Source organism: Danio rerio, chromosome 3 (genome assembly GCF_052040795.2).
Source record: "Danio rerio strain M-AB ecotype USA chromosome 3, GRCz13ab, whole genome shotgun sequence".
Lineage (NCBI taxonomy): Eukaryota > Metazoa > Chordata > Actinopteri > Cypriniformes > Danionidae > Danio > Danio rerio.
This window is the reverse complement of record NC_141023.1, coordinates 47,378,624-47,402,938: the sequence shown is the minus strand read 5'-3', so window position 1 is coordinate 47,402,938 and position 24,315 is coordinate 47,378,624. Positions and strand designations below refer to the sequence as shown.

The following is a 24,315-nucleotide window of genomic DNA, read 5'->3' as shown; positions in this document are numbered from 1 at the left end:
TATAGTGCAAGTCCAGGAAGAGAGGTGGACCCCTGGGTAGCTTGGTGGGGTCAGGGGCCCCTAGGTGGATGGCCAGGGGGCACCGTGGGGCCTTTATTGCAAGTCCAGGAAGAGTGGTTGACCCCTGGGTAGCTTGCTGAAGTCTGGAGCCCCTAGGTGAAGGGCCAGGGGGCACCCTGGGGCCTACACTGCAAGTCCAGGAAGAGAGGTGGACCCCTGGGTATCTTGCTGGGGTCAGGCGCCCCTAGGTGAAAGGCCAGGGGGCACCCTGAGGCCTATACTGCAAGCCCAGGGAGGGAGGTGGACCCCTGGGTAGCTTGCTGGGGTCTGGGTCCCCTAGGTGGAAGGCCAGGGGGCACCCTGTGGGCTATACTGCAAGTCCAGGAAGTCCAGGAAGAGAGGTGGACTCCTGGGTAGCTTGCTGGGGTCAGAGGCTCCTAGGTGGAGGGCCAGGGGGCACCCTGGGGCCTACACTGCAAGTCCAGGGAGAGAGGTGGACCCCTGGGTAGCTTGCTGGGGTCAGAGGCCCCTAGGTGGAAGGCAAAGGGACACCCTGGGGCCTATAGTGCAAGTCCAGGGAGGTAGGTGGACCCCTGGGTAGCTTGCTGGAGTCAGAGGCCCCTAGGTGGAGGGCCAAGGGGCACCCTGGGGCCTATACTGCAAGTCCAGGGACAACGGTGGACCCCTGGGTAGCTTGCTGGGGTCAGAGGCTCCTAGGTGGAGGGCCAGGGGGCACTCTGGGGCCTACACTGCAAGTCCAGGGAGAGATTTGGACCCCTGGGTAGCTTGCTGGGGTCAGGGGCCCCTAGGTGGAGATCCAGGGGGCACCCTGAGGCCTATACTGCAAGTCCAGGGAGATCAGTGGACCCCTGGGTAGCTTGCTGAGGTCAGAGACCCCTATGTGGAGGGCCAGAAGGTCCCCTGGGGCCTATACTGCAAGTCCAGGGAGTGAGGTGGACTTCTGGGTAGCTTGCTTGGGTCATAGGCTCCTAGGTGGAGGGCCAGGGGGCACCCTGGGGCCTACACTGCAAGTCCAGGGAGAGATGTGGACCCCTTGGTAGCTTCCTGTGGTCAGGGGCCCCTAGGTGGAGGACCAGGGGGCACCCTGGGGCCTAAACTGCAAGTCCCGGGACATCAGTGGACCCCTGTGTAGCTTGCTGGGGTCAGGGGCCCTTAGGTGGAGGGCCATGGGGCACCCTGGGGCCTATACTGCAAGTCCAGGAAGAGAGGTGGACCCCTGGGTAGCTTGCTGGGGTTAGGGGCACATAGGTGGAGGGCCAGGTGGCAGCCTGTGGGCTATACTGCAAGTCCAGGAAGAGAGGTTGACCCCTGGGTAGCTTGCTTAAGTCAGGAGCCACTAGGTGGAGGGCCAGGGGGCACACTGGGGCCTATACTGCAAGTCTAGGAAGAGAGGTGGACCCCTGGGTAGCTTGCTGGGGTCAGAGGCCCCTAGGTGAAGGGCCAGGGGGCACCCTGGGGCCTATACTGCAAGTCCAGGGAGATCGGTGGACCCCTGGGTAGCTTGCTGGGGTCAGGCTTCCCTAGGTGAAGGGCCAGGGGGCACCCTGAGGCCTATACTGCAAGCCCAGGAGGGGAGGTGGACCCCTGGGTAGCTTGGTGGGGTCAGGGTCCCCTAGGTGGATGGCCAGGGGGCACCCTGTGGGCTATACTGCAAGTCCAGGAAGAGAGGTGGACCCCGGGGTAGCTTGCTGGGGTCAGAGGCCCCTAGGTGGAAGGCCAAGGGGCACCCTGGGGCCTATACTGCAAGTCCAGGGACATCGGTGGACCCCTGGGTAGCTTGCTGGGGTCAGAGGCCCCTAGGTGGACGGCCAGGGGTTCCCCTGGGGAATATACTGCAAGTCCAGGGAGTGAGGTGGACTTCTGGGTAGCTTGCTGGGGTCATAGGCTCCTAGGTGGAGGGCCAGGGGGCACCCAGGGGCCTACACTGCAAGTCCAGGGAGAGATGTGGACCCCTGGGTAGCTTGCTGGGGTCAGGGGCCCCTAGTTTGAGGCCCAGGGGGCACCCTGGGGCCTTTACTGCAAGTCCAGGGACATCGGTGGACCCCTGGCTAGCTTGCTGGGGTCAGGGGCCCTTAGGTGGAGGGCCAGGGGGCACCCTGGGGCCTATACTGCAAGTCCAGGGAGTGAGGTGGACTCCTGGGTAGCTTGCTGGGGTCAGAGGCTCCTAGATGGAGGGCCAGGGGGCACCCTGGGGCCTATACTGCAAGTCCAGGAAGAGAGGTGGACCCCTGGGTAGCTTGCTGGGGTCAGAGGCCCCTAGGTGAAGGGCCAGGGGGCACCCTGGGGCCTATACTGCAAGTCCAATGACATCTGTTGACCGCTGGGTAGCTTGCTGGGGTCAGGGTCCCCTAGGTGGATGGCCAGGGGACACCCTGTGGGCTATACTGCAAGTCCAGGAAGAGAGGTGGACCCCGGGGTAGCTTGCTGGGGTCAGAGGCCCCTAGGTGGAGGGCCAAGGGGCACCCTGGGGCCTATACTGCAAGTCCAGGGACATCGGTGGACCCCTGGGTAGCTTGCTGGGGTCAGAGGCCCCTAGGTGGAGGGCCAGGGGTTCCCCTGGGGCCTATACTGCAAGTCCAGGGAGTGAGGTGGACTTCTGGGTAGCTTGCTGGGGTCATAGGCTCCTAGGTGGAGGGCCAGGGGGCACCCTGGGGCCTACACTGCAAGTCCAGGGAGAGATGTGGACCCCTGGGTAGCTTGCTGGGGTCAGGGGCCCCTAGTTTGAGGGCCAGGGGGCACCCTGGGGCCTATATTGCAAGTCCAGGGAGTGAGGTGGACTCCTGGGTAGCTTGCTGGGGTCAGAGGCCCCTAGGTGGAGGGCCAGGGGGCACCCTGGGGCCTATACTGCAAGTCCAGGGACATCGGTGGACCCCTGGGTAGCTTGCTGGGGTCAGAGGCCCCTAGAAGGAGGGCCAGGGGGCACCCTGGGGCCTATACTGCAAGTCCAGGGACATCGGTCTACCACTGGGTAGCTTGCTGGGCTCAGGGGCCCTTAGGTGGAGGGCCAGGGGGCACCCTGGGGCCTGTACTGCAAGTCCAGGAAGAGAAGTGGACCCCTGGGTAGCTTGCTGGGGTCAGGGTCCCCTAGGTGGAGGGAGAGAGGGCACACTGGGGCCTATACTGCAAGTCCAGGAAGAGAGGTGGACCCCTGGGTAGCTTGCTGGGGTCAGGGGCCCCTAGGTGGAGGGCCAGGTGGCAGCCTGTGGGCTATACTGCAAGTCCAGGAAGAGAGGTTGACCCCTGGGTAGCTTGCTGGGGTCAGAGGCCCCTATGTGAAGGGCCAGGGGGCACCCTGGGGCCTATACTGCAAGTCCAGGGAGTGAGGTGGACTCCTGGGTAGCTTGCTGGGCTCATAGGCTCCTAGGTGGAGGGCCAAGGGGCACCCTGGGGCCTACACTGCAAATCCAGGGAGAGAGGTGGACCCCTGGGTAGCTTGCGGGGGTCAGAGGCCCTTAAGTGGAGGGCCAGGGGGCACCCTGGGGCATATACTGCAAGCCCAGGGAGGGAGTTGGACCCCTGGGTAGCTTGCTGGGGTCAGGGTCCCCTAGGTGGAGGGCCAGGGGTCACCCTTTGGGCTATACTGCAAATCCAGGAAAAGAGGTGGACCCCTGGGTAGCTTGGTGGGGTCAGGGGCCATTAGGTGGATGGCCAGGGGGCACCCTGGGGCCTATATTGCAAGTCCAGGAAGAGAGGTGGACCCCTGGGTAGCTTGCTGGGGTCAGGCGCCCCTAGGTGAAAGGCCAGGGGGCACCCTGAGGCCTATACTGCAAGCCCATGGAGGGAGGTGGACAACTGGGTAGCTTGCTGGGGTCAGGGTCCCCTAGGTGGAGGGCCAGGGGGCACCCTGTGGGCTACACTGCAAGTACAGGAAGAGAGGTAGAACCCTTGGTAGCTTGCTGGGGTCATAGGATCCTAAGTGAAGGGCCAGGGGGCACCCTGGGGCCTACACTGCAAGTCCAGGGAGAGAGGTGGACCCCTGGGTAGCTTGCTGGAGTCAGAGGCCCCTAGGTGGAAGGCCAAGTGGCACACTGGGGCCTATACTGCAAGTCCAGGGACATCGGTGGACCCCTGGGTAGCTTGCTGGGGTCAGAGGCCCCTAGGTGGAGGGCCAGGGGTTCCCCTGGGGCCTATACTACAAGTCCAGGGAGTGAGGTGGACTTCTGGGTAGCTTGCTGGGGTCATAGGCTCCTAGGTGGAGGGCCAGGGGGCACCCTGGGGCCTACACTGCAAGTCCAGGGAGAGATGTGGACCCCTGGGTAGCTTGCTGGGGTCAGGGGCCCTTAGGTGGAGGGCCATGGGGCACCTTGGGGACTATACTGCAAGTCCAGGAAGAGAGGTGGACCCCTGGGTAGCTTGCTGGGGTTAGGGGCCCCTAGGTGGAGGGCCAGGTGGCAGCCTGTGGGCTATACTGCAAGTCCAGGAAGAGAGGTGGACCCCTGGGTAGCTTGCTGAAGTCAGGACCCACTAGGTGGAGGGCCAGGGGGCACACTGGGGCCTATACTGCAAGTCTAGGAAGAGAGGTTTACCCCTGGGTAGCTTGCTGGGGTCAGAGGCCCCTAGGTGAAGGGCCAGGGGGCACCCTGGGGCCTATACTGCAAGTCCAGGGAGATCAGTGGACCCCTGGGTAGCTTGCTGGGGTCAGGCATCCCTAGGTGAAGGGCCAGGGGGCACCCTGATGCCTATACTGCAAGCCCAGGGAGGGAGGTGGACCCCTGGGTAGCTTGCTGGGGTCAGGGTCCCCTAGGTGGATAGCCAGGGGGCACCCTCTGGGCTATACTGCAAGTCCAGGAAGAGAGGTGGACCCCTGGGTAAATTGCTGGGGTCAGGGGCCCCTAGAAGGAGGGCCAGGGGGCACCCTGGGGCCTATAATGCAAGTCCAGGGACATCGGTGGACCACTGGGTAGCTTGCTGGGGTCAGGAGCCCCTAGGTGGAGGGCCAGGGGGCACCCTGGGGCCTGTACTGCAAGTTCAGGAAGAGAAGTGGACCCCTGGGTAGCTTGCAGGGGTCAGGGTCCCCTAGGTGGAGGGAGAGAGGGCACACTGGGGCCTATACTACAAGTCCAGGAAGAGAGGTGGACCCCTGGGTAGCTTGCTGGGGTCAGGGGCCCCTAGGTGGAGGGCCAGGTGGCAGCCTGTGGGCTATACTGCAAGTCCAAGAAGAGAGGTTGACCCCTGGTTAGCTTGCTGAAGTCAGGAGCCCCTAGGTGGATGGCCAGGGGGCACACTGGGGCCTATACTACAAGTCCAGGAACAGAGGTGGACCCCTGGGTAGCTTGCTGGGGTCAGAGGCCCCTATGTGAAGGGCCAGGGGGCACCCTGGGGCCTATACTGCAAATCCAGGGAGTGAGGTGGACTCCTGGGTAGCTTGCTGGGCTCATAGGCTCCTAGGTGGAGGGCCAAGGGGCACCCTGGGGCCTACACTGCAAATCCAGGGAGAGAAGTGGACCCCTGGGTAGCTTGCGGGGGTCAGAGGCCCTTAAGTGGAGGGCCAGGGGGCACCCTGGGGCATATACTGCAAGCCCAGGGAGGGAGGTGGACCCCTGTGTAGCTTGCTGGGGTCAGGGTCCCCTAGGTGGAGGGCCAGGGGTCACCCTTTGGGCTATACTGCAAGTCCAGGAAAAGAGGTGGACACCTGGGTAGCTTGGTGGGGTCAGAGGCCATTAGGTGGATGGCCAGGGGGCACCCTGGGGCCTATATTGCAAGTCCAGGGAGAGAGGTGGACCCATGGGTAGCTTGCTGGGGTCAGGCGCCCCTAGGTGAAAGGCCAGGGGGCACCCTGAGGCCTATACTGCAAGCCCAGGGAGGGAGGTAGACAACTGGGTAGCTTGCTGGGGTCAGGGTCCCTTAGGTGGAGGGCCAGGGGGCACCCTGTGGGCTACACTGCAAGTACAGGAAGAGAGGTGGACCCATTGGTAGCTTGCTGGGGTCATAGGCTCCTAAGTGGAGGGCCAGGGGGCACCCTGGGGCCTACAATGCAAGTCCAGGGAGAGAGGTGGACCCCTGTGTAGCTTGCTGGAGTCAGAGGCCCCTAGGTGGAAGGCCAAGGGGCACACTGGGGCCTATACTGCAAGTCCAGGAACATCGGTGGACCCCTGGGTAGCTTGCTGGGGTCAGAGGCCCCTAGGTGGAGGGCCAGGGGTTCTCCTGCGGCCTATACTACAAGTCCAGGGAGTGAGGTGGACTTCTGGGTAGCTTGCTTGGGTCATAGGCTCCTAGGTGGAGGGCCAGGGGGCACCCTGGGGCCTACACTGCAAGTCCAGGGAAAGATGTGGACCCCTGGGTAGCTTGCTGGGGTCAGGGGCCCCTTGGTGGAGGACCAGGGGGCACCCTGGGGCCTATACTGCAAGTCCAGGGACATCGGTGGACCCCTGGGTAGCTTGCTGGGGTCAGGGGCCCTTAGTGGAGGGCCAGGGGGCACCCTAAGGCCTAAACTGCAAGTCCAGGGAGATCAGTGGACCCCTGGGTAGCTTGCTGAGGTCAGAGGCCCCTATGTGGAGGGCAAGAAGGTCCCCTGGGGCCTATACTGCAAGTTCAGGGAATGAGGTGCACTCCTGGGTAGCTTGCTGGGGTCAGAGGCCCCTAGGTGGAGGGCCAGGGGGCACCCTGGGGCCTATACTGCAAGTCCAGGGACATCGGTGGACCCCTGGGTAGCTTGCTGGGGTCAGAGGCCCCTAGGTGGAGGGCCAGGGGGCACCCTGAGGCCTATACTGCAAGTCCAGGGAAATCGGTGGACCACTGTGTAGCTTGCTGGGGTCAGGGGCCCTTAGGTGGAGGGCCATGGGGCACCCTGGGGACTATAATGCAGGTCCAGGAAGAGAGGTGGACCCCTGGGTAGCTTGCTGGGGTCAGAGGCCCCTAGGTGGAGGGCCAGGGGGCACCCTGGGGCCTATATTGCAAGTCCAGGAAGAGAGGTGGACCCCTGGGTAGCTTGGTGGGGTCAAGGGCCCCTAGGTGGATGGCCAGGGGGCACCGTGGGGCCTTTATTGCAAGTCCAGGAAGAGAGGTTGACCCCTGGGTAGCTTGCTGAAGTCTGGAGCCCCTAGGTGAAGGGCCAGGGGGCACACTGGGGCCTATACTGCAAGTCCAGGAAGAGAGGTGGACCCCTGGGTAGCTTGCTGGGGTCAGAGGCCCCTAGGTGAAGGGCCAGGGGGCACCCTGGGGCCTATACTGCAAGTCCAATGACATCGGTGGACCGCTGGGAAGTTTGCGGGGGTAAGAGGCCCCTAAGTGGAGGGCCAGGGGGCACCCTCGGGCCTATACTGCAAGCCCAGGGAGGGAGGTGGACCCCTGGGTAGCTTGCTGGGGTCAGGGTCCCCTAGGTGGAGGGCCAGGGGTCACCCTGTGGGCTATACTGCAAGTCCAGGAAGAGAGGTGGACCCCTGGGTAGCTTGGTGGGGTCAGGGGCCCCTAGGTGGATGGCCAGGGGGCACACTGGGGCCTATATTGCAAGTCCAGGAAGAGAGGTGGACCCCTGGGTATCTTGCTGGGGTCAGGCGCCCCTAGGTGAAAGGCCAGGGGGCACCCTGAGGCCTATACTGCAAGCCCAGGGAGGGAGGTGGACCCCTGGGTAGCTTGCTGGGGTCAGGATCCCCTAGGTGGAGGGCCAGGGGGCACCCTGGGGCCTATACTGCAAGTCCAGTGACATCGGTGGACCCCTGGGTAGCTTGCTGGGGTCAGAGGCCCCTAGGTGGAGGGCCAGGGGGCACCCTGGGGCCTATACTGCAAGTCCAGGAAGAGAGGTTGACCCCTGGGTAGCTTGCTGAAGTCTGGAGCCCCTAGGTGGAGGGCCAGGGGGCACACTGGGGCCTATACAGCAAGTCCAGGAAGAGAGGTGGACCTCTGGGTAGCTTGCTGGGGTCAGAGGCCCCTAGGTGAAGGGCCAGGGGGCACCCTGGGGCCTATACTGCAAGTCCAAGGACATGGGTGGACCGCTGGGTAGCTTGCGGGGGTCAGAGGCCCCTAAATGGAGGGCCAGGGGGCACCCTGGGGCCTATACTGCAAGCCCAGTGAGGGAGATTGACCCCTGGGTAGCTTGCTGGGGTCAGGGTCCCCTAGGTGGAGGGCCAGGGGTCACCCTGTGGGCTATACTGCAAGTCCAGGAAGAGAGGTGGACCCCTGGGTAGCTTGGTGGGGTCAGGGGCCCCTAGGTGGATGGCCAGGGGGCACCCTGGGGCCTATAGTGCAAGTCCAGGAAGAGAGGTGGACCCCTGGGTATCTTGCTGGGGTCAGGCGCCCCTAGGTGAAAGGCCAGGGGGCACCCTGAGGCCTATACTGCAAGACCAGGGAGGGAGGTGGACCCCTGGGTAGCTTGCTGGGGTCTGGGTCCCCTAGGTGGAAGGCCAGGGGGCACCTTGTGGGCTATACTGCAAGTCCAGAAAGTCCAGGAAGTTAGGTGGATCCCTGGGTATCTTGCTGGGGTCAGGCGCCCCTAGGTGAAAGGCAAGGGGGCACCCTGAGGCCTATACTGCAAGCCCAGGGAGGGAGGTGGACCCCTGGGTAGCTTGCTGGGGTCTGGGTCCCCTAGGTGGAAGGCCAGGGGGCACCCTGTGGGCTATACTGAGAGTCCAGGAAGTCCAGGAAGAGAGGTGGACTCCTGGGTAGCTTGCTGGGGTCATAGGCTCCTAGGTGGAGGGCCAGGGGGCACCCTGGGGCCTACACTGCAAGTCCAGGGAGAGAGGTTGACCCCTGGGTAGCTTGCTGGGGTCAGAGGCCCCTAGGTGGAAGGCCAAGGGACACCCTGGGGCCTATACTGCAAGTCCAGGGAGGTAGGTGGACCCCTGGGTAGCTTGCTGGAGTCAGAGGCCCCTAGGTGGAGGGCAAAGGGGCACCCTGGGGCCTATACTGCAAGTCCAGGGACAACGGTGGACCCCTGGGTAGCTTGCTGGGGTCAGAGGCTCCAAGGTGGAGGGCCAGGGGGCACCCTGGGGCCTACACTGCAAGTCCAGGGAGAGATTTGGACCCCTGGGTAGCTTGCTGGGGTCAGGGGCCCCTGGGTTGAGGTCCAGGGTTCACCCTGAGGCCTATACTGCAAGTCCAGGGATATCAGTGGACCCCTGGATAGCTAGCTGAGGTCAGAGACCCCTATGTGGAGGGCCAGAAGGTCCCCTGGGGCCTATACTGCAAGTCCAGGGAGTGAGGTGGACTCCTGGGTAGCTTGCTGGGGTCAGAGGCCCCTAGATGGAGGGCCAGGGGGCACCCTGGGGCCTATACTGCAAGTCCAGGGACATCGGTATACCCCTGGGTAGCTTGCTGGGGTCAGAGGCCCCTAGGTGGAGGGCCAGGGGTTCCCCTGGGGCCTTTACTACAAGTCCAGGGAGTGAGGTGGTCTTCTGGGTAGCTTGCTGGGGTCATAGGCTCCTAGGTGGAGGGCCAGGGGGCACCCTGGGGCCTACACTGCAAGTCCAGGGAGAGATGTGGACCCCTGGGTAGCTTGCTGGGGTCAGGGGCCCCTAGGTGGAGGACCAGGGGGCACCCTGGGGCCTAAACTGCAAGTCCAGGGACATCAGTGGACCCCTGGGTAGCTTGCTGGGGTTAGAGGGCCCTAGGTGGAGGGCCAGGGGGCACCCTGGGGCCTATACTGCAAGTCCAGGGAAATTGGTGGACCACTGTGTAGCTTGCTGGGGTCAGGGGCCCTTAGGTAGAGGGCCATGGGGCACCCTGGGGCCTATACTGCAAGTCCAGGAAGAGAGGTGGACCCCTGGGTAGCTTGCTGGGGTTAGGGGCACCTAGGTGGAGGGCCAGGTGGCAGCCTGTGGGCTGTACTGCAAGTCCAGGAAGAGAGGTTGACCCCTGGGTAGCTTGCTGAAGTCAAGAGCCACTAGGTGGAGGGCCAGGGGGCACACTGGGGCCTATACTGCAAGTCTAGGAAGAGAGGTGGACCCCTGGGTAGCTTGCTGGGGTCAGAGGCCCCTAGGTGAAGGGCCAGGGGGCACCCTGGGGCCTATACTGCAAGTCCAGGGAGATCGGTTGACCCCTGGGTAGCTTGCTGGGGTCAGGCTTCCCTAGGTGAAGGGCCAGGGGGCACCCTGAGGCCTATAATGCAAGCCCAGGAGGGGAGGTGGACCCCTGGGTAGCTTGGTGGGGTCAGGGTCCCCTAGGTGGATGGCCAGGGGGAACCCTGTGGGCTATACTGCAAGTCCAGGAAGAGAGGTGGACTCCTGGGTAGCTTGCTGGGGTCAGAGGCCCCTAGGTGGAGGGCCAGGGGGCACCCTGGGGCCTATACTGCAAGTCCAGGAAGAGAGGTGGACCCCTGGGTAGCTTGGTGGGGTCAAGGGCCCCTAGGTGGATGGCCAGGGGGCACCGTGGGGCCTTTATTGCAAGTCCAGGAAGAGAGGTTGACCCCTGGGTAGCTTGCTGAAGTCTGGAGCCCCTAGGTGAAGGGCCAGGGGGCACACTGGGGCCTATACTGCAAGTCCAGGAAGAGAGGTGGACACCTGGGTAGCTTGCTGGGGTCAGAGGCCCCTAGGTGAAGGGCCAGGGGGCACCCTGGGGCCTATACTGCAAGTCCAATGACATCGGTGGACCGCTGGGAAGCTTGCGGGGGTAAGAGGCCCCTAAGTGGAGGGCCAGGGGGCACCCTCGGGCCTATACTGCAAGCCCAGGGAGGGAGGTGGACCCCTGGGTAGCTTGCTGGGGTCAGGGTCCCCTAGGTGGAGGGCCAGGGGTCACCCTGTGGGCTATACTGCAAGTCCAGGAAGAGAGGTGGACCCCTGGGTAGCTTGGTGGGGTCAGGGGCCCCTAGGTGGATGGCCAGGGGGCACACTGGGGCCTATATTGCAAGTCCAGGAAGAGAGGTGGACCCCTGGGTATCTTGCTGGGGTCAGGCGCCCCTAGGTGAAAGGCCAGGGGGCACCCTGAGGCCTATACTGCAAGCCCAGGGAGGGAGGTGGACCCCTGGGTAGCTTGCTGGGGTCAGGGTCCCCTAGGTGGAGGGCCAGGGGGCACCCTGGGGCCTATACTGCAAGTCCAGTGACATCGGTGGACCCCTGGGTAGCTTGCTGGGGTCAGAGGCCCCTAGGTGGAGGGCCAGGGGGCACCCTGGGGCCTATACTGCAAGTCCAGGAAGAGAGGTTGACCCCTGGGTAGCTTGCTGAAGTCTGGAGCCCCTAGGTGGAGGGCCAGGGGGCACACTGGGGCCTATACAGCAAGTCCAGGAAGAGAGGTGGACCTCTGGGTAGCTTGCTGGGGTCAGAGGCCCCTAGGTGAAGGGCCAGGGGGCACCCTGGGGCCTATACTGCAAGTCCAAGGACATGGGTGGACCGCTGGGTAGCTTGCGGGGGTCAGAGGCCCCTAAATGGAGGGCCAGGGGGCACCCTGGGGCCTATACTGCAAGCCCAGTGAGGGAGTTTGACCCCTGGGTAGCTTGCTGGGGTCAGGGTCCCCTAGGTGGAGGGCCAGGGGTCACCCTGTGGGCTATACTGCAAGTCCAGGAAGAGAGGTGGACCCCTGGGTAGCTTGGTGGGGTCAAGGGCCCCTAGGTGGATGGCCAGGGGGCACCCTGGGGCCTATAGTGCAAGTCCAGGAAGAAAGGGTGGACCCCTGGGTATCTTGCTGGGGTCAGGCGCCCCTAGGTGAAAGGCCAGGGGGCACCCTGAGGCCTATACTGCAAGACCAGGGAGGGAGGTGGACCCCTGGGTAGCTTGCTGGGGTCTGGGTCCCCTAGGTGGAAGGCCAGGGGGCACCTTGTGGGCTATACTGCAAGTCCAGAAAGTCCAGGAAGTTAGGTGGACCCCTGGGTATCTTGCTGGGGTCAGGCGCCCCTAGGTGAAAGGCAAGGGGGCACCCTGAGGCCTATACTGCAAGCCCAGGGAGGGAGGTGGACCCCTGGGTAGCTTGCTGGGGTCTGGGTCCCTTAGGTGGAAGGCCAGGGGGCACCCTGTGGGCTATACTGAGAGTCCAGGAAGTCCAGGAAGAGAGGTGGACTTCTGGGTAGCTTGCTGGGGTCATAGGCTCCTAGGTGGAGGGCCAGGGGGCACCCTGGGGCCTACACTGCAAGTCCAGGGAGAGAGGTTGACCCCTGGGTAGCTTGCTGGGGTCAGAGGCCCCTAGGTGGAAGGCCAAGGGACACCCTGGGGCCTATACTGCAAGTCCAGGGAGGTAGGTGGACCCCTGGGTAGCTTGCTGGAGTCAGAGGCCCCTAGGTGGAGGGCAAAGGGGCACCCTGGGGCCTATACTGCAAGTCCAGGGACAACGGTGGACCCCTGGGTAGCTTGCTGGGGTCAGAGGCTCCAAGGTGGAGGGCCAGGGGGCACCCTGGGGCCTACACTGCAAGTCCAGGGAGAGATTTGGACCCCTGGGTAGCTTGCTGGGGTCAGGGGCCCCTGGGTTGAGGTCCAGGGTTCACCCTGAGGCCTATACTGCAAGTCCAGGGATATCAGTGGACCCCTGGATAGCTAGCTGAGGTCAGAGACCCCTATGTGGAGGGCCAGAAGGTCCCCTGGGGCCTATACTGCAAGTCCAGGGAGTGAGGTGGACTCCTGGGTAGCTTGCTGGGGTCAGAGGCCCCTAGATGGAGGGCCAGGGGGCACCCTGGGGCCTATACTGCAAGTCCAGGGACATCGGTATACCCCTGGGTAGCTTGCTGGGGTCAGAGGCCCCTAGGTGGAGGGCCAGGGGTTCCCCTGGGGCCTTTACTACAAGTCCAGGGAGTGAGGTGGTCTTCTGGGTAGCTTGCTGGGGTCATAGGCTCCTAGGTGGAGGGCCAGGGGGCACCCTGGGGCCTACACTGCAAGTCCAGGGAGAGATGTGGACCCCTGGGTAGCTTGCTGGGGTCAGGGGCCCCTAGGTGGAGGACCAGGGGGCACCCTGGGGCCTAAACTGCAAGTCCAGGGACATCAGTGGACCCCTGGGTAGCTTGCTGGGGTTAGATGGCCCTAGGTGGAGGGCCAGGGGGCACCCTGGGGCCTATACTGCAAGTCCAGGGACAACGGTGGACCCCTGGGTAGCTTGCTGGGGTCAGAGGCTCCAAGGTGGAGGGCCAGGGGGCACCCTGGGGCCTACACTGCAAGTCCAGGGAGAGATTTGGACCCCTGGGTAGCTTGCTGGGGTCAGGGGCCCCTGGGTTGAGGTCCAGGGTTCACCCTGAGGCCTATACTGCAAGTCCAGGGATATCAGTGGACCCCTGGATAGCTAGCTGAGGTCAGAGACCCCTATGTGGAGGGCCAGAAGGTCCCCTGGGGCCTATACTGCAAGTCCAGGGAGTGAGGTGGACTCCTGGGTAGCTTGCTGGGGTCAGAGGCCCCTAGATGGAGGGCCAGGGGGCACCCTGGGGCCTATACTGCAAGTCCAGGGACATCGGTATACCCCTGGGTAGCTTGCTGGGGTCAGAGGCCCCTAGGTGGAGGGCCAGGGGTTCCCCTGGGGCCTTTACTACAAGTCCAGGGAGTGAGGTGGTCTTCTGGGTAGCTTGCTGGGGTCATAGGCTCCTAGGTGGAGGGCCAGGGGGCACCCTGGGGCCTACACTGCAAGTCCAGGGAGAGATGTGGACCCCTGGGTAGCTTGCTGGGGTCAGGGGCCCCTAGGTGGAGGACCAGGGGGCACCCTGGGGCCTAAACTGCAAGTCCAGGGACATCAGTGGACCCCTGGGTAGCTTGCTGGGGTTAGAGGGCCCTAGGTGGAGGGCCAGGGGGCACCCTGGGGCCTATACTGCAAGTCCAGGGAAATTGGTGGACCACTGTGTAGCTTGCTGGGGTCAGGGGCCCTTAGGTAGAGGGCCATGGGGCACCCTGGGGCCTATACTGCAAGTCCAGGAAGAGAGGTGGACCCCTGGGTAGCTTGCTGGGGTTAGGGGCACCTAGGTGGAGGGCCAGGTGGCAGCCTGTGGGCTATACTGCAAGTCCAGGAAGAGAGGTTGACCCCTGGGTAGCTTGCTGAAGTCAAGAGCCACTAGGTGGAGGGCCAGGGGGCACACTGGGGCCTATACTGCAAGTCTAGGAAGAGAGGTGGACCCCTGGGTAGCTTGCTGGGGTCAGAGGCCCCTAGGTGAAGGGCCAGGGGGCACCCTGGGGCCTATACTGCAAGTCCAGGGAGATCGGTTGACCCCTGGGTAGCTTGCTGGGGTCAGGCTTCCCTAGGTGAAGGGCCAGGGGGCACCCTGAGGCCTATAATGCAAGCCCAGGAGGGGAGGTGGACCCCTGGGTAGCTTGGTGGGGTCAGGGTCCCCTAGGTGGATGGCCAGGGGGAACCCTGTGGGCTATACTGCAAGTCCAGGAAGAGAGGTGGACTCCTGGGTAGCTTGCTAGGGTCAGAGGCCCCTAGATGGAGGGCCAGGGGGCACCCTGGGGCCTATACTGCAAGTCCAGGGACATCGGTGGACCCCTGGGTAGCTTGCTGGGGTCAGAGGAACCTAGGTGGAGGGCCAGGGGGCACCCTGGGGCCTATACTGCAAGTCTAGGGACATCGGTGGACCCCTGGGTAGCTTGCTGGGGTCAGAGGCCCCTAGGTGGAGGGCCAGCGGGCACCCTGAGGCCTATACTGCAAGTCCAGGGACATCGGTGGACCAATGGGTAGCTTGCTGGGGTCAGGGGCCCTTAGGTGGAGGGCCAGGGGGCACCCTGGGGCCTTTACTGCAAGTCCAGGAAGAGAGGTTGACCCCTGGGTAGCTTGCTGAAGTCTGGAGCCCCTAGGTGAAGGGCCAGGGGGCACACTGGGGCCTATACTGCAAGTCCAGGAAGAGAGGTGGACCCCTGGGTAGCTTGCTGGGGTCAGAGGCCCCTAGGTGAAGGGCCAGGGGGCACCCTGGGGCCTATAATGCAAGTCCAATGACATCGGTGGACCGCTGGGTAGCTTGCGGGCGTCAGATGCCCCTAAGTGGAGGGCCAGGGGGCACCCTGGGGCCTATACTGCAAGCCCAGGGAGGGAGGTGTACCCCTGGGTAGCTTGCTTGGGTCAGGGTCCCCTAGGTGGAGGGCCAGGGGTCACCCAGTGGGCTATACTGCAAGTCCAGGAAGAGAGGTGGACTCCTGGGTAGCTTGGTGGGGTCAGGGGCCCCTAGGTGGGTGGCCAGGGGGCACCCTGGGGCCTATATTGCAAGTCCAGGAAGAGAGGTGGACCCCTGGGTATCTTGCTGGGGTCAGGCGCCCCTAGGTGAAAGGACAGGGGGCACCCTGAGGCCTATACTGCAAGCCCAGGGAGGGAGGTGGACTCCTGGGTAGCTTGCTGGGGTCAGAGGCTCCTAGATGGAGGGCCAGGGGGCACCCTGGGGCCTATACTGCAAGTCCAGGAAGAGAGGTGGACCACTGGGTAGCTTGCTGGGGTCAGAGGCCCCTAGGTGAAGGGCCAGGGGGCACCCTGGGGCCTATACTGCAAGTCCAATGACATCCGTTGACCGCTGGGTAGCTTGCTGGGGTCAGGGTCCCCTAGGTGGATGGCCAGGGGGCACCCTGTGAGCTATACTGCAAGTCCAGGAAGAGAGGTGGACCCCGGGGTAGCTTGCTGGGGTCAGAGGCCCCTAGGTGGAGGGCCAAGGGGCACCCTGGGGCCTATACTGCAAGTCCAGGGACATCGGTGGACCCCTGGGTAGCTTGCTGGGGTCAGAGGCCCCTAGGTGGAGGGCCAGGGGTTCCCCTGGGGCCTATACTGCAAGTCCAGGGAGTGAGGTGGACTTCTGGGTAGCTTGCTGGGGTCATAGGCTCCTAGGTGGAGGGCCAGGGGGCACCCTGGGGCCTACACTGCAAGTCCAGGGAGAGATGTGGACCCCTGGGTAGCTTGCTGGGGTCAGGGGCCCCTAGTTTGAGGGCCAGGGGGCACCCTGGGGCCTATATTGCAAGTCCAGGGAGTGAGGTGGTCTCCTGGGTAGTTTGCTGGGGTCAGAGGCCCCTAGGTGGAGGGCCAGGGGGCACCCTGGGGCCTATACTGCAAGTCCAGGGACATCGGTGGACCCCTGGGTAGCTTGCTGGGGTCAGAGGCCCCTAGAAGGAGGGCCAGGGGGCACCCTGGGGCCTATACTGCAAGTCCAGGGACATCGGTGGACCAATGGGTAGCTTGCTGGGGTCAGGGGCCCTTAGGTGGAGGGCCAGGGGGCACCCTGGGGCCTTTACTGCAAGTCCAGGAAGAGAGGTTGACCCCTGGGTAGCTTGCTGAAGTCTGGAGCCCCTAGGTGAAGGGCCAGGGGGCACACTGGGGCCTATACTGCAAGTCCAGGAAGAGAGGTGGACCCCTGGGTAGCTTGCTGGGGTCAGAGGCCCCTAGGTGAAGGGCCAGGGGGCACCCTGGGGCCTATAATGCAAGTCCAATGACATCGGTGGACCGCTGGGTAGCTTGCGGGCGTCAGAGGCCCCTAAGTGGAGGGCCAGGGGGCACCCTGGGGCCTATACTGCAAGCCCAGGGAGGGAGGTGTACCCCTGGGTAGCTTGCTTGGGTCAGGGTCCCCTAGGTGGAGGGCCAGGGGTCACCCTGTGGGCTATACTGCAAGTCCAGGAAGAGAGGTGGACTCCTGGGTAGCTTGGTGGGGTCAGGGGCCCCTAGGTGGGTGGCCAGGGGGCACCCTGGGGCCTATATTGCAAGTCCAGGAAGAGAGGTGGACCCCTGGGTATCTTGCTGGGGTCAGGCGCCCCTAGGTGAAAGGACAGGGGGCACCCTGAGGCCTATACTGCAAGCCCAGGGAGGGAGGTGGACTCCTGGTTAGCTTGCTGGGGTCAGAGGCTCCTAGATGGAGGGCCAGGGGGCACCCTGGGGCCTATACTGCAAGTCCAGGAAGAGAGGTGGACCACTGGGTAGCTTGCTGGGGTCAGAGGCCCCTAGGTGAAGGGCCAGGGGGCACCCTGGGGCCTATACTGCAAGTCCAATGACATCCGTTGACCGCTGGGTAGCTTGCTGGGGTCAGGGTCCCCTAGGTGGATGGCCAGGGGGCACCCTGTGAGCTATACTGCAAGTCCAGGAAGAGAGGTGGACCCCGGGGTAGCTTGCTGGGGTCAGAGGCCCCTAGGTGGAGGGCCAAGGGGCACCCTGGGGCCTATACTGCAAGTCCAGGGACATCGGTGGACCCCTGGGTAGCTTGCTGGGGTCAGAGGCCCCTAGGTGGAGGGCCAGGGGTTCCCCTGGGGCCTATACTGCAAGTCCAGGGAGTGAGGTGGACTTCTGGGTAGCTTGCTGGGGTCATAGGCTCCTAGGTGGAGGGCCAGGGGGCACCCTGGGGCCTACACTGCAAGTCCAGGGAGAGATGTGGACCCCTGGGTAGCTTGCTGGGGTCAGGGGCCCCTAGTTTGAGGGCCAGGGGGCACCCTGGGGCCTATATTGCAAGTCCAGGGAGTGAGGTGGTCTCCTGGGTAGTTTGCTGGGGTCAGAGGCCCCTAGGTGGAGGGCCAGGGGGCACCCTGGGGCCTATACTGCAAGTCCAGGGACATCGGTGGACCCCTGGGTAGCTTGCTGGGGTCAGAGGCCCCTAGAAGGAGGGCCAGGGGGCACCCTGGGGCCTATACTACAAGTCCAGGGACATCGGTGGACCACTGGGTAGCTTGCTGGGCTCAGGGGCCCTTAGGTGGAGGGCCAGGGGGCACCCTGGGGCCTGTACTGCAAGTCCAGGAAGAGAAGTGGACCCCTGGTTAGCTTGCTGGGGTCAGAGGCTCCTAGGTGGAGGGCCAGGGGGCACTCTGGGGCCTACACTGCAAGTCCAGGGAGAGATTTGGACCCCTGGGTAGCTTGCTGGGGTCAGGGGCCCCTAGGTGGAGATCCAGGGGGCACCCTGAGGCCTATACTGCAAGTCCAGGGAGATCAGTGGACCCCTGGGTAGCTTGCTGAGGTCAGAGACCCCTATGTGGAGGGCCAGAAGGTCCCCTGGGGCCTATACTGCAAGTCCAGGGAGTGAGGTGGACTTCTGGGTAGCTTGCTTGGGTCATAGGCTCCTAGGTGGAGGGCCAGGGGGCACCCTGGGGCCTACACTGCAAGTCCAGGGAGAGATGTGGACCCCTGGGTAGCTTCCTGTGGTCAGGGGCTCCTAGGTGGAGAGTAGTACTTATGGGACGGCACCTGTCAAAAAGTTTGATGGATTGTAGCCCCGCCCCTAAGGCGGGACTTCCGGTCTAAGCCCCGCCCCTTTTATATAAACTTTATAGTTCCGGTAATTAGATTCTTATCGGTTTAATATAAAATAATAATTCCGGTAATTAGATTCTTATCGGTTTAATATAAAATAATAGTTCCGTTAATTAGATTTTTATCGGTTTAATATAAAATAATAATTCCGGTAATTAGATTTTTATCGGTTTTATATAAAATAATAGTTCCGGTAATTAGATTTTTATCGGTTTAATATAAAATAATAGGTTATTTCCAGGTAATGAAAATATCATTATAATAATAACGGAAATTAAATTGATGCTATTAGAATCATTATTTAATATTTAATTAGTGATGTAAATTATATTTATTATATTACATCAAATTATATTATATTAAGTTGTATAAAATTAATATTTTATTAAATAAAATTATGTATTATATTATATCATATTAAATTATATAAAATTAAAATTTTATTAACTTATATTATAATATATTATTATATTAATATTTATATTACATTTAATTATTTTATATTATATATCATTATTATTCTATTATACTATAGTATTACATTATTATATTATATTATATCATTATATTATTATATTATATTATATTATATTATATTATATTATATTATATTATATTATATTATATCATATTATATTATATTATAATTAATAAACTATTAACATGCAGTCAACTGTATTCATATGTGTTTGTGTGTGTGTGTGTGTGTGTGTGTGTGTGTGTGTGTGTGTGTGTGTGTGTGTGTGTGTGTGACTGTGTGTGCATACGTGCCTGTGTGCGTGCGTGCGTGCGTGCGTGTGTGTGTGTGTCTGTGTGTGTGTGTGTGTGTGTGTGTGTGTGTGATAATAAGCCTGCAGGGTGAAGAGTGAGAGGGGCCTCATGATCATTTTCATTAAGGCTTAAAGCACACAATAAATAAAATATACATCAGCTAATTTATTATTAATAGTATTAATATTAGTATTAATATTATTATTATTACTTTATAGTGTAGCGTTTCACCATGATGTTCAATAGAAAGTAAGATAATTAACATGTGTTTTTATATTTAACATATGTATAACATTAATATTATTGATTATTATATAATACAAACAATATAATATAACATTCAATCTGTAATAAGATAATTAACATGTGGTTTTATGCTTAACATACGTATATCATTAATATTATTGTTTATTATATAATAAAAACAATAAAATATATAATATAATAAACAATCAATAAGTAATAAGATGTTTAACATACGGTTTTGTGTTTATTAGGTATAACCCTATTTTTATTGAATACAATATAACATAAAGATCAAACGGTAATAAGATTAAAATTTGTTTTTGTTTAACATTTATATAACATATTTACACAAATAAATGTATGTGTATGTGTGTGTGTGTGTGTGTGTGTGTGTGTGTGTGTGTGTGTGTGTGTGTATACATATATATATATATATATATATATTTATATACACAACTATTTTTGTTTTTGAAAAACTAAAATATGATATTCGATTTTAGTTGTATTACATATCAATGCACTTATAAATTTAAGGTCAAGAGTAATTTTCAATCATATTTGACAGTTCACTTAATAACCACTATCAATCTTTATATGTTTAAACATTGATTAAAATCATTTAAATCGTACTGAACAGTAATAGATACATTCCTAAAGTGAAATGTATAGTTTTAACGCGTTAAATTTTATACATGAAAAGATTCATATTTTGTTTCAATAACGTCTTATATTACAGGAATATTAAACTTTTTTAAAGAGTCTTGTAATTTTGATGCTAATATGAAATGTCACAAGTCACAACCCATGTATGGTTTACTCGATAAGAAAAAAGCGCGTTCGACTGTTGACTCGTCGCATATTGTTGTTTATGATAAATGACTAGTATTTTTCCACGAAACAGGGTGTGTAACATATTACGAAAACATACAGAGTTCATACAAGGCTATCTAGCACCATCTATTGGTCACACTATGAAATATGTACTTGTCATTCTTTATTATATTTTATTGTCGAAAATAATATATTTGTTGGTTAACGCGGTAACTTTGAAAGAAAAGTTGTGAATACAACGTTTTATTGTATTAACTTTTAACAAAAAATTGTATACTAATTTAATGTTATTTATTATAAGTATTTTTAATATTGGTAATAACAGAGACTATGTTAATTATATATTATAAACGAAAATGTTAAAATATGAGATGTAAATATTCTATCACATCAACGAATTATTATTTTTTATCATTCATCCATTTATATAGAATATGAATACAAATGTAATACAACAATATTTATAATTTTTAAATTTTCATTCACACACACACATATCTAAATAAAATATATGTTTTATTATAGTCTATCAAAACGATAGTTATCCTGAGTATGAAATAATGTATGGTATAAATTTTAAACAGTCAAAATATTGAAAGAGTTTTGTTTTTATAATTATATCAAATATCTACACTAAAGCATTACACCAAGTTCATTTGTGTTTTTCACCAAGATTAAAGACATTACATGAATATTTTGTGTCGTTACGTTTTATTACTATCTATTAGATTGTATATAGTTTCATATAATCAAAGTATAATATTGACGTGCTCAGGTTATTTAATTTTTTGGGGGCCCCCTTATCGTTCCGAACCAGCTTTTAAACATACGACAACGCCTCTCGACATTTGACATAAAAAGGCCCCCTATACTGCCCTAATTCACAGTAAACTTGAATCCGCAGTTACGGTGTCATAACGAGTGGAACTTCTGAAGAGGGTCAACTCTGTCACTTTTGAAGAAGATATGGAATTGCGTGAGTAGAAATTGATATATTTTCATCTGCCTAGCGGTTTGTATACTACCTCATTAACCAGTGTTTGATATATTTTCATTCTATCAGCTTATGTCTTACAGAAATAAATCCTTCCGAAAGTGAGGCATTTGATGCCATCAATCGTATTTGTAAGTATTATTCCATAATTATATTTATTGTTTTGAAGATATGTAGACAATAGTTTTTTATTTTATCATTATTGATACTTACGTTTCTCTTTTTCTTATAGCCTCTTCGACTCACATGTTTGATAATCAAACGCAAAAAGGTATGCTTTTTATTTAAAATAAATCAAAATTTTTGTTGTTAAGTGGATTCGAACCGTCTGATGCGACAAGGCTCGATTACCGGTCGAATGCGCTATGCATAGGCCACAGCACTGACGGATGTGGGATCACTATTGTTTACTGTAGGAATGAGTAATAACTTGTATTTATTTATTTTTGTCATTCTCCTATTTTAGCGAAAATTGAAGTTATCGACTTGACGGTGGAAGAAGAAGAAGAAGAAAAGATTGCGGGGCAACAAGAATCATTGAGAGAAGAAAAGTTTGATGCAGCGCCGGGGACTTCTGCCCCTAAGAGACCAAGAATTGTTTACACACCATATGTAAATAAAAGGCAAAAAATTTCTGAAACCCCTGTGCAAGAAGAATACGATACCGATGAGGATGATGATGAAGACGCAGAATCAGGTAATAACCTATTTTTGTTTGTTTGTTTCAAACACTTAATAACAGGCGTAACGCTATTATTTTCATATTTTCACACACACAGATCCATGGACACCTCTTGCTAGCCCACTAAGTCCTTATGCCAGTCCATCAGAACCAAATCCTTCTGCTATTAATTTTAATTTATCTGAAGGTTAGTGTTCCATTTATTTAATTGATTATGACAATATAATGAGAATATAATAAACATAATTACTGTTGAATGAAAACAAATGAATATTATTTTATTGTTAAGTATTATTTATCGTTCAATACTAAACAATATTTTGATTTCTTTTTAATACAGATCCATGGTGCGAACAAGGTGCTTCCAACAGCGGTCATCATGAATCAACTCAGGGAGGCGCACATCAGCCGATTTATCCCTTTCAAGCACCAGTAGAAGAAGAAGAAGAAGAAGAAGAAGAAGAAGACGCGGAAGACGTCGAAAGACCACAGCGCCCCCAGCAGAATCAGGAGGCCGGTAGCGTCAGCAAACACAGCAATATCAAAGACTTTTACGAGTCGCCTGCTTATTGTCTGATTCGTGAATATCTGGACAGATATGAGGTAAAAATTAATGCTCTAGCGGATTCTATTGGCCAGCAGCAGCGTGTGATAGAAAATGTCAAGGATTTCTTGTCTGAGCAACAGCGACGTATGGATGAAAAAATTGGGGAGCTTCAACAATTGATGGGTAAAAGTGAACGGGGGCATCGGTTAATAACGAAACTACTCATTTTTATTAGGCATTCATTGATGGATGAATAATTCCTAAAATAAATATTCTCATCATCTGTACGATCATTCATCATTGTAATACTTAAAAGTCCATATTTTATACTCTGATAAATGCTATACTTGTCTTACGTTTCTAATTTTAATCGACTTTAGTTGTTTAGTGTTTTAACTTTAGATGTTGTTCTATATTCAATTTGTACTCCTTTGCCTTTCTTTTTATTACGAACGTAGTCATTTGTTTAGTGTTTGAGCTTTTAAAATTGATGTAATACAAATGTATTTTGATTCAACTTTACATTTTGATGTACTTTAAATTGATTTAACTGGTAGTGTTTTAACTTTTGATGTAATACAAAACCATTTTCAAGTTTTATTCTGCTTAACATTTTGATGTACTCCAAATTGCCTTAAATGTTTAACTGTTGATCTATATTAAATGTTTATTCAATTGTGATTGTTTTATTGAGAACTTACTCATTTGTTTAGTGTATGAGTTTAAATTTGATGTAATACCGATGTATTTTTATTCAGTTTAACATTTTGATGAACTTTAAATTGACTCAGCTGTTTAGTGTTTTAACTTTTGCTGTTGATTTATATTAAATTTGTATTCCTTGGAGTTTGTTTTTATTGTGAACTTAGTGTTTGAACTTTTAAAATTGATGTAATAAAATATTTCATTGTGTTTTATTCTAGCTAATCATATACATTACTTGATAATTGTATTCCTATTATTGACACACATCCATTTCTAATAACATGGTTAAATATGTATAAATAAAGATTGAATTGTATAAACACATCAAATATTAATCCTAAAATAAACAACAAATATAAATAAAATGAAAACTTAAGCAATCAAATAAACGATAAATGTAAATAAAACAATAAATAAAATACAGAAGAAAAAAGTTAAACAATAGAAAAAATCTAATAACAAAACAAAATAATTCTAAAATAACCAATAAAACTAATTTAAACATAAAAGTCTGAAATAAAATAAACAATAACAAAAATATTTGTAAAATAATAATAAAATAAATCAAAAATTACAATGGATGATGAAAATCGTACAGATGATACATACAATATTCAACCAGACCAAACTCTATCTGTTAGACTGCAAAGAGGTGTCGAAATGGATGCAGACAGAGATGAAGACATATTTGCATCTCTTCAGCATATGATAGATATGTATCCAAATTCTAGAGACATAACATTTAACAATATTCCTATTTCACAAATTACAAATCTGGATGATTTGGAAATGTATATAGAACAGGAATTGAATTTAAATTTGCCTGAAGATGTTGAATCTTTTTTAAACAGTGAACAGAACGGTGGTGCAGTCACTCAGGAAACTAGTGCTTCTGCTACTGTTAACAGCCAACTGACAGATGATGGTTTTGATGATGATGATGATGATGACGACGACAGTCATTCAACTAGCCATGCAACACACGGTAGGACTGATATTGAAACAACACAACAGTCAAATGTCGATGATGAACAACCATCAACCTCAAATGTTGCAGAGCCTTTAAGGCATAGGCCAACAAGACAGATAGACATTGAAACATTGTTGAGAGATGGCGGTAATGTAAACGAATATCATGTTTTACCAAGGCCTCGTTTCAATAGTGTATCGTTGCATAGGATATTGAATATGAGTGAAATAAGATCTCAGGATTTAGGATCGTACCACATACGTTTACACGATACCATGGATGACATTGTATCATTCGCTAGACAGATTGGCGGCGATGGTAGCGTCATCAATTTATGCCTTCGAACCCCCAGCCTGAAATCGGATGTAAATGCAGTTTTAACACCGGGTAATGATTACGACGTTAATCTTTTTACAGATCAAATTGTAAAAATTTTGCAGAGCGATGATAAGTTATCAGCTAACGAAACTGTTGAGATTGAAGCAGAGGTTGTAATGAACCGACTAGGAGGAGGTGGC

At 54.8% G+C, this 24,315-nt stretch overlaps 1 protein-coding gene across 3 annotated transcripts; it reads left to right on the top strand.

Annotated features, from left to right (window-relative positions):
- The first annotated feature begins 19,320 nt into the window (after positions 1-19,320).
- Positions 19,321-22,803, top strand: si:ch211-198g14.4. Of its 3 annotated transcripts, none has more exons than XM_087243466.1 (6): positions 19,321-19,426; positions 20,127-21,024; positions 21,126-21,164; positions 21,360-21,590; positions 21,673-21,762; positions 21,916-22,803. In XM_087243466.1, exons 3-6 carry the CDS (start codon positions 21,140-21,142, stop codon positions 22,377-22,379), a joined length of 810 nt encoding a protein of 269 aa, XP_087099592.1. In that variant the 5' UTR covers positions 19,321-19,426; positions 20,127-21,024; positions 21,126-21,139; the 3' UTR covers positions 22,380-22,803. The 3 variants fall into 3 exon arrangements, with proteins under 3 accessions (XP_087099592.1, XP_087099593.1, XP_087099591.1); XM_087243467.1 differs by lacking the exon at positions 19,321-19,426 and having other exon boundaries at positions 20,173-20,875; positions 20,963-21,024; XM_087243465.1 differs by lacking the exon at positions 19,321-19,426 and having other exon boundaries at positions 20,733-20,875; positions 20,977-21,024.
- Positions 22,804-24,315: the final 1,512 nt, after the last annotated feature.

What these genes read in the sequence shown, in the direction of transcription:
- si:ch211-198g14.4 (XM_087243465.1), top strand. An exon ending in TGATGCCATCAATCGTATTT is followed by an intron (nt 21,025 to 21,125) that starts GTAAGTATTATT and finishes TTTTTCTTATAG; the next exon opens with CCTCTTCGACTCACATGTTT. An exon ending in TAATTTTAATTTATCTGAAG is followed by an intron (nt 21,763 to 21,915) that starts GTTAGTGTTCCA and finishes TTTTTAATACAG; the next exon opens with ATCCATGGTGCGAACAAGGT.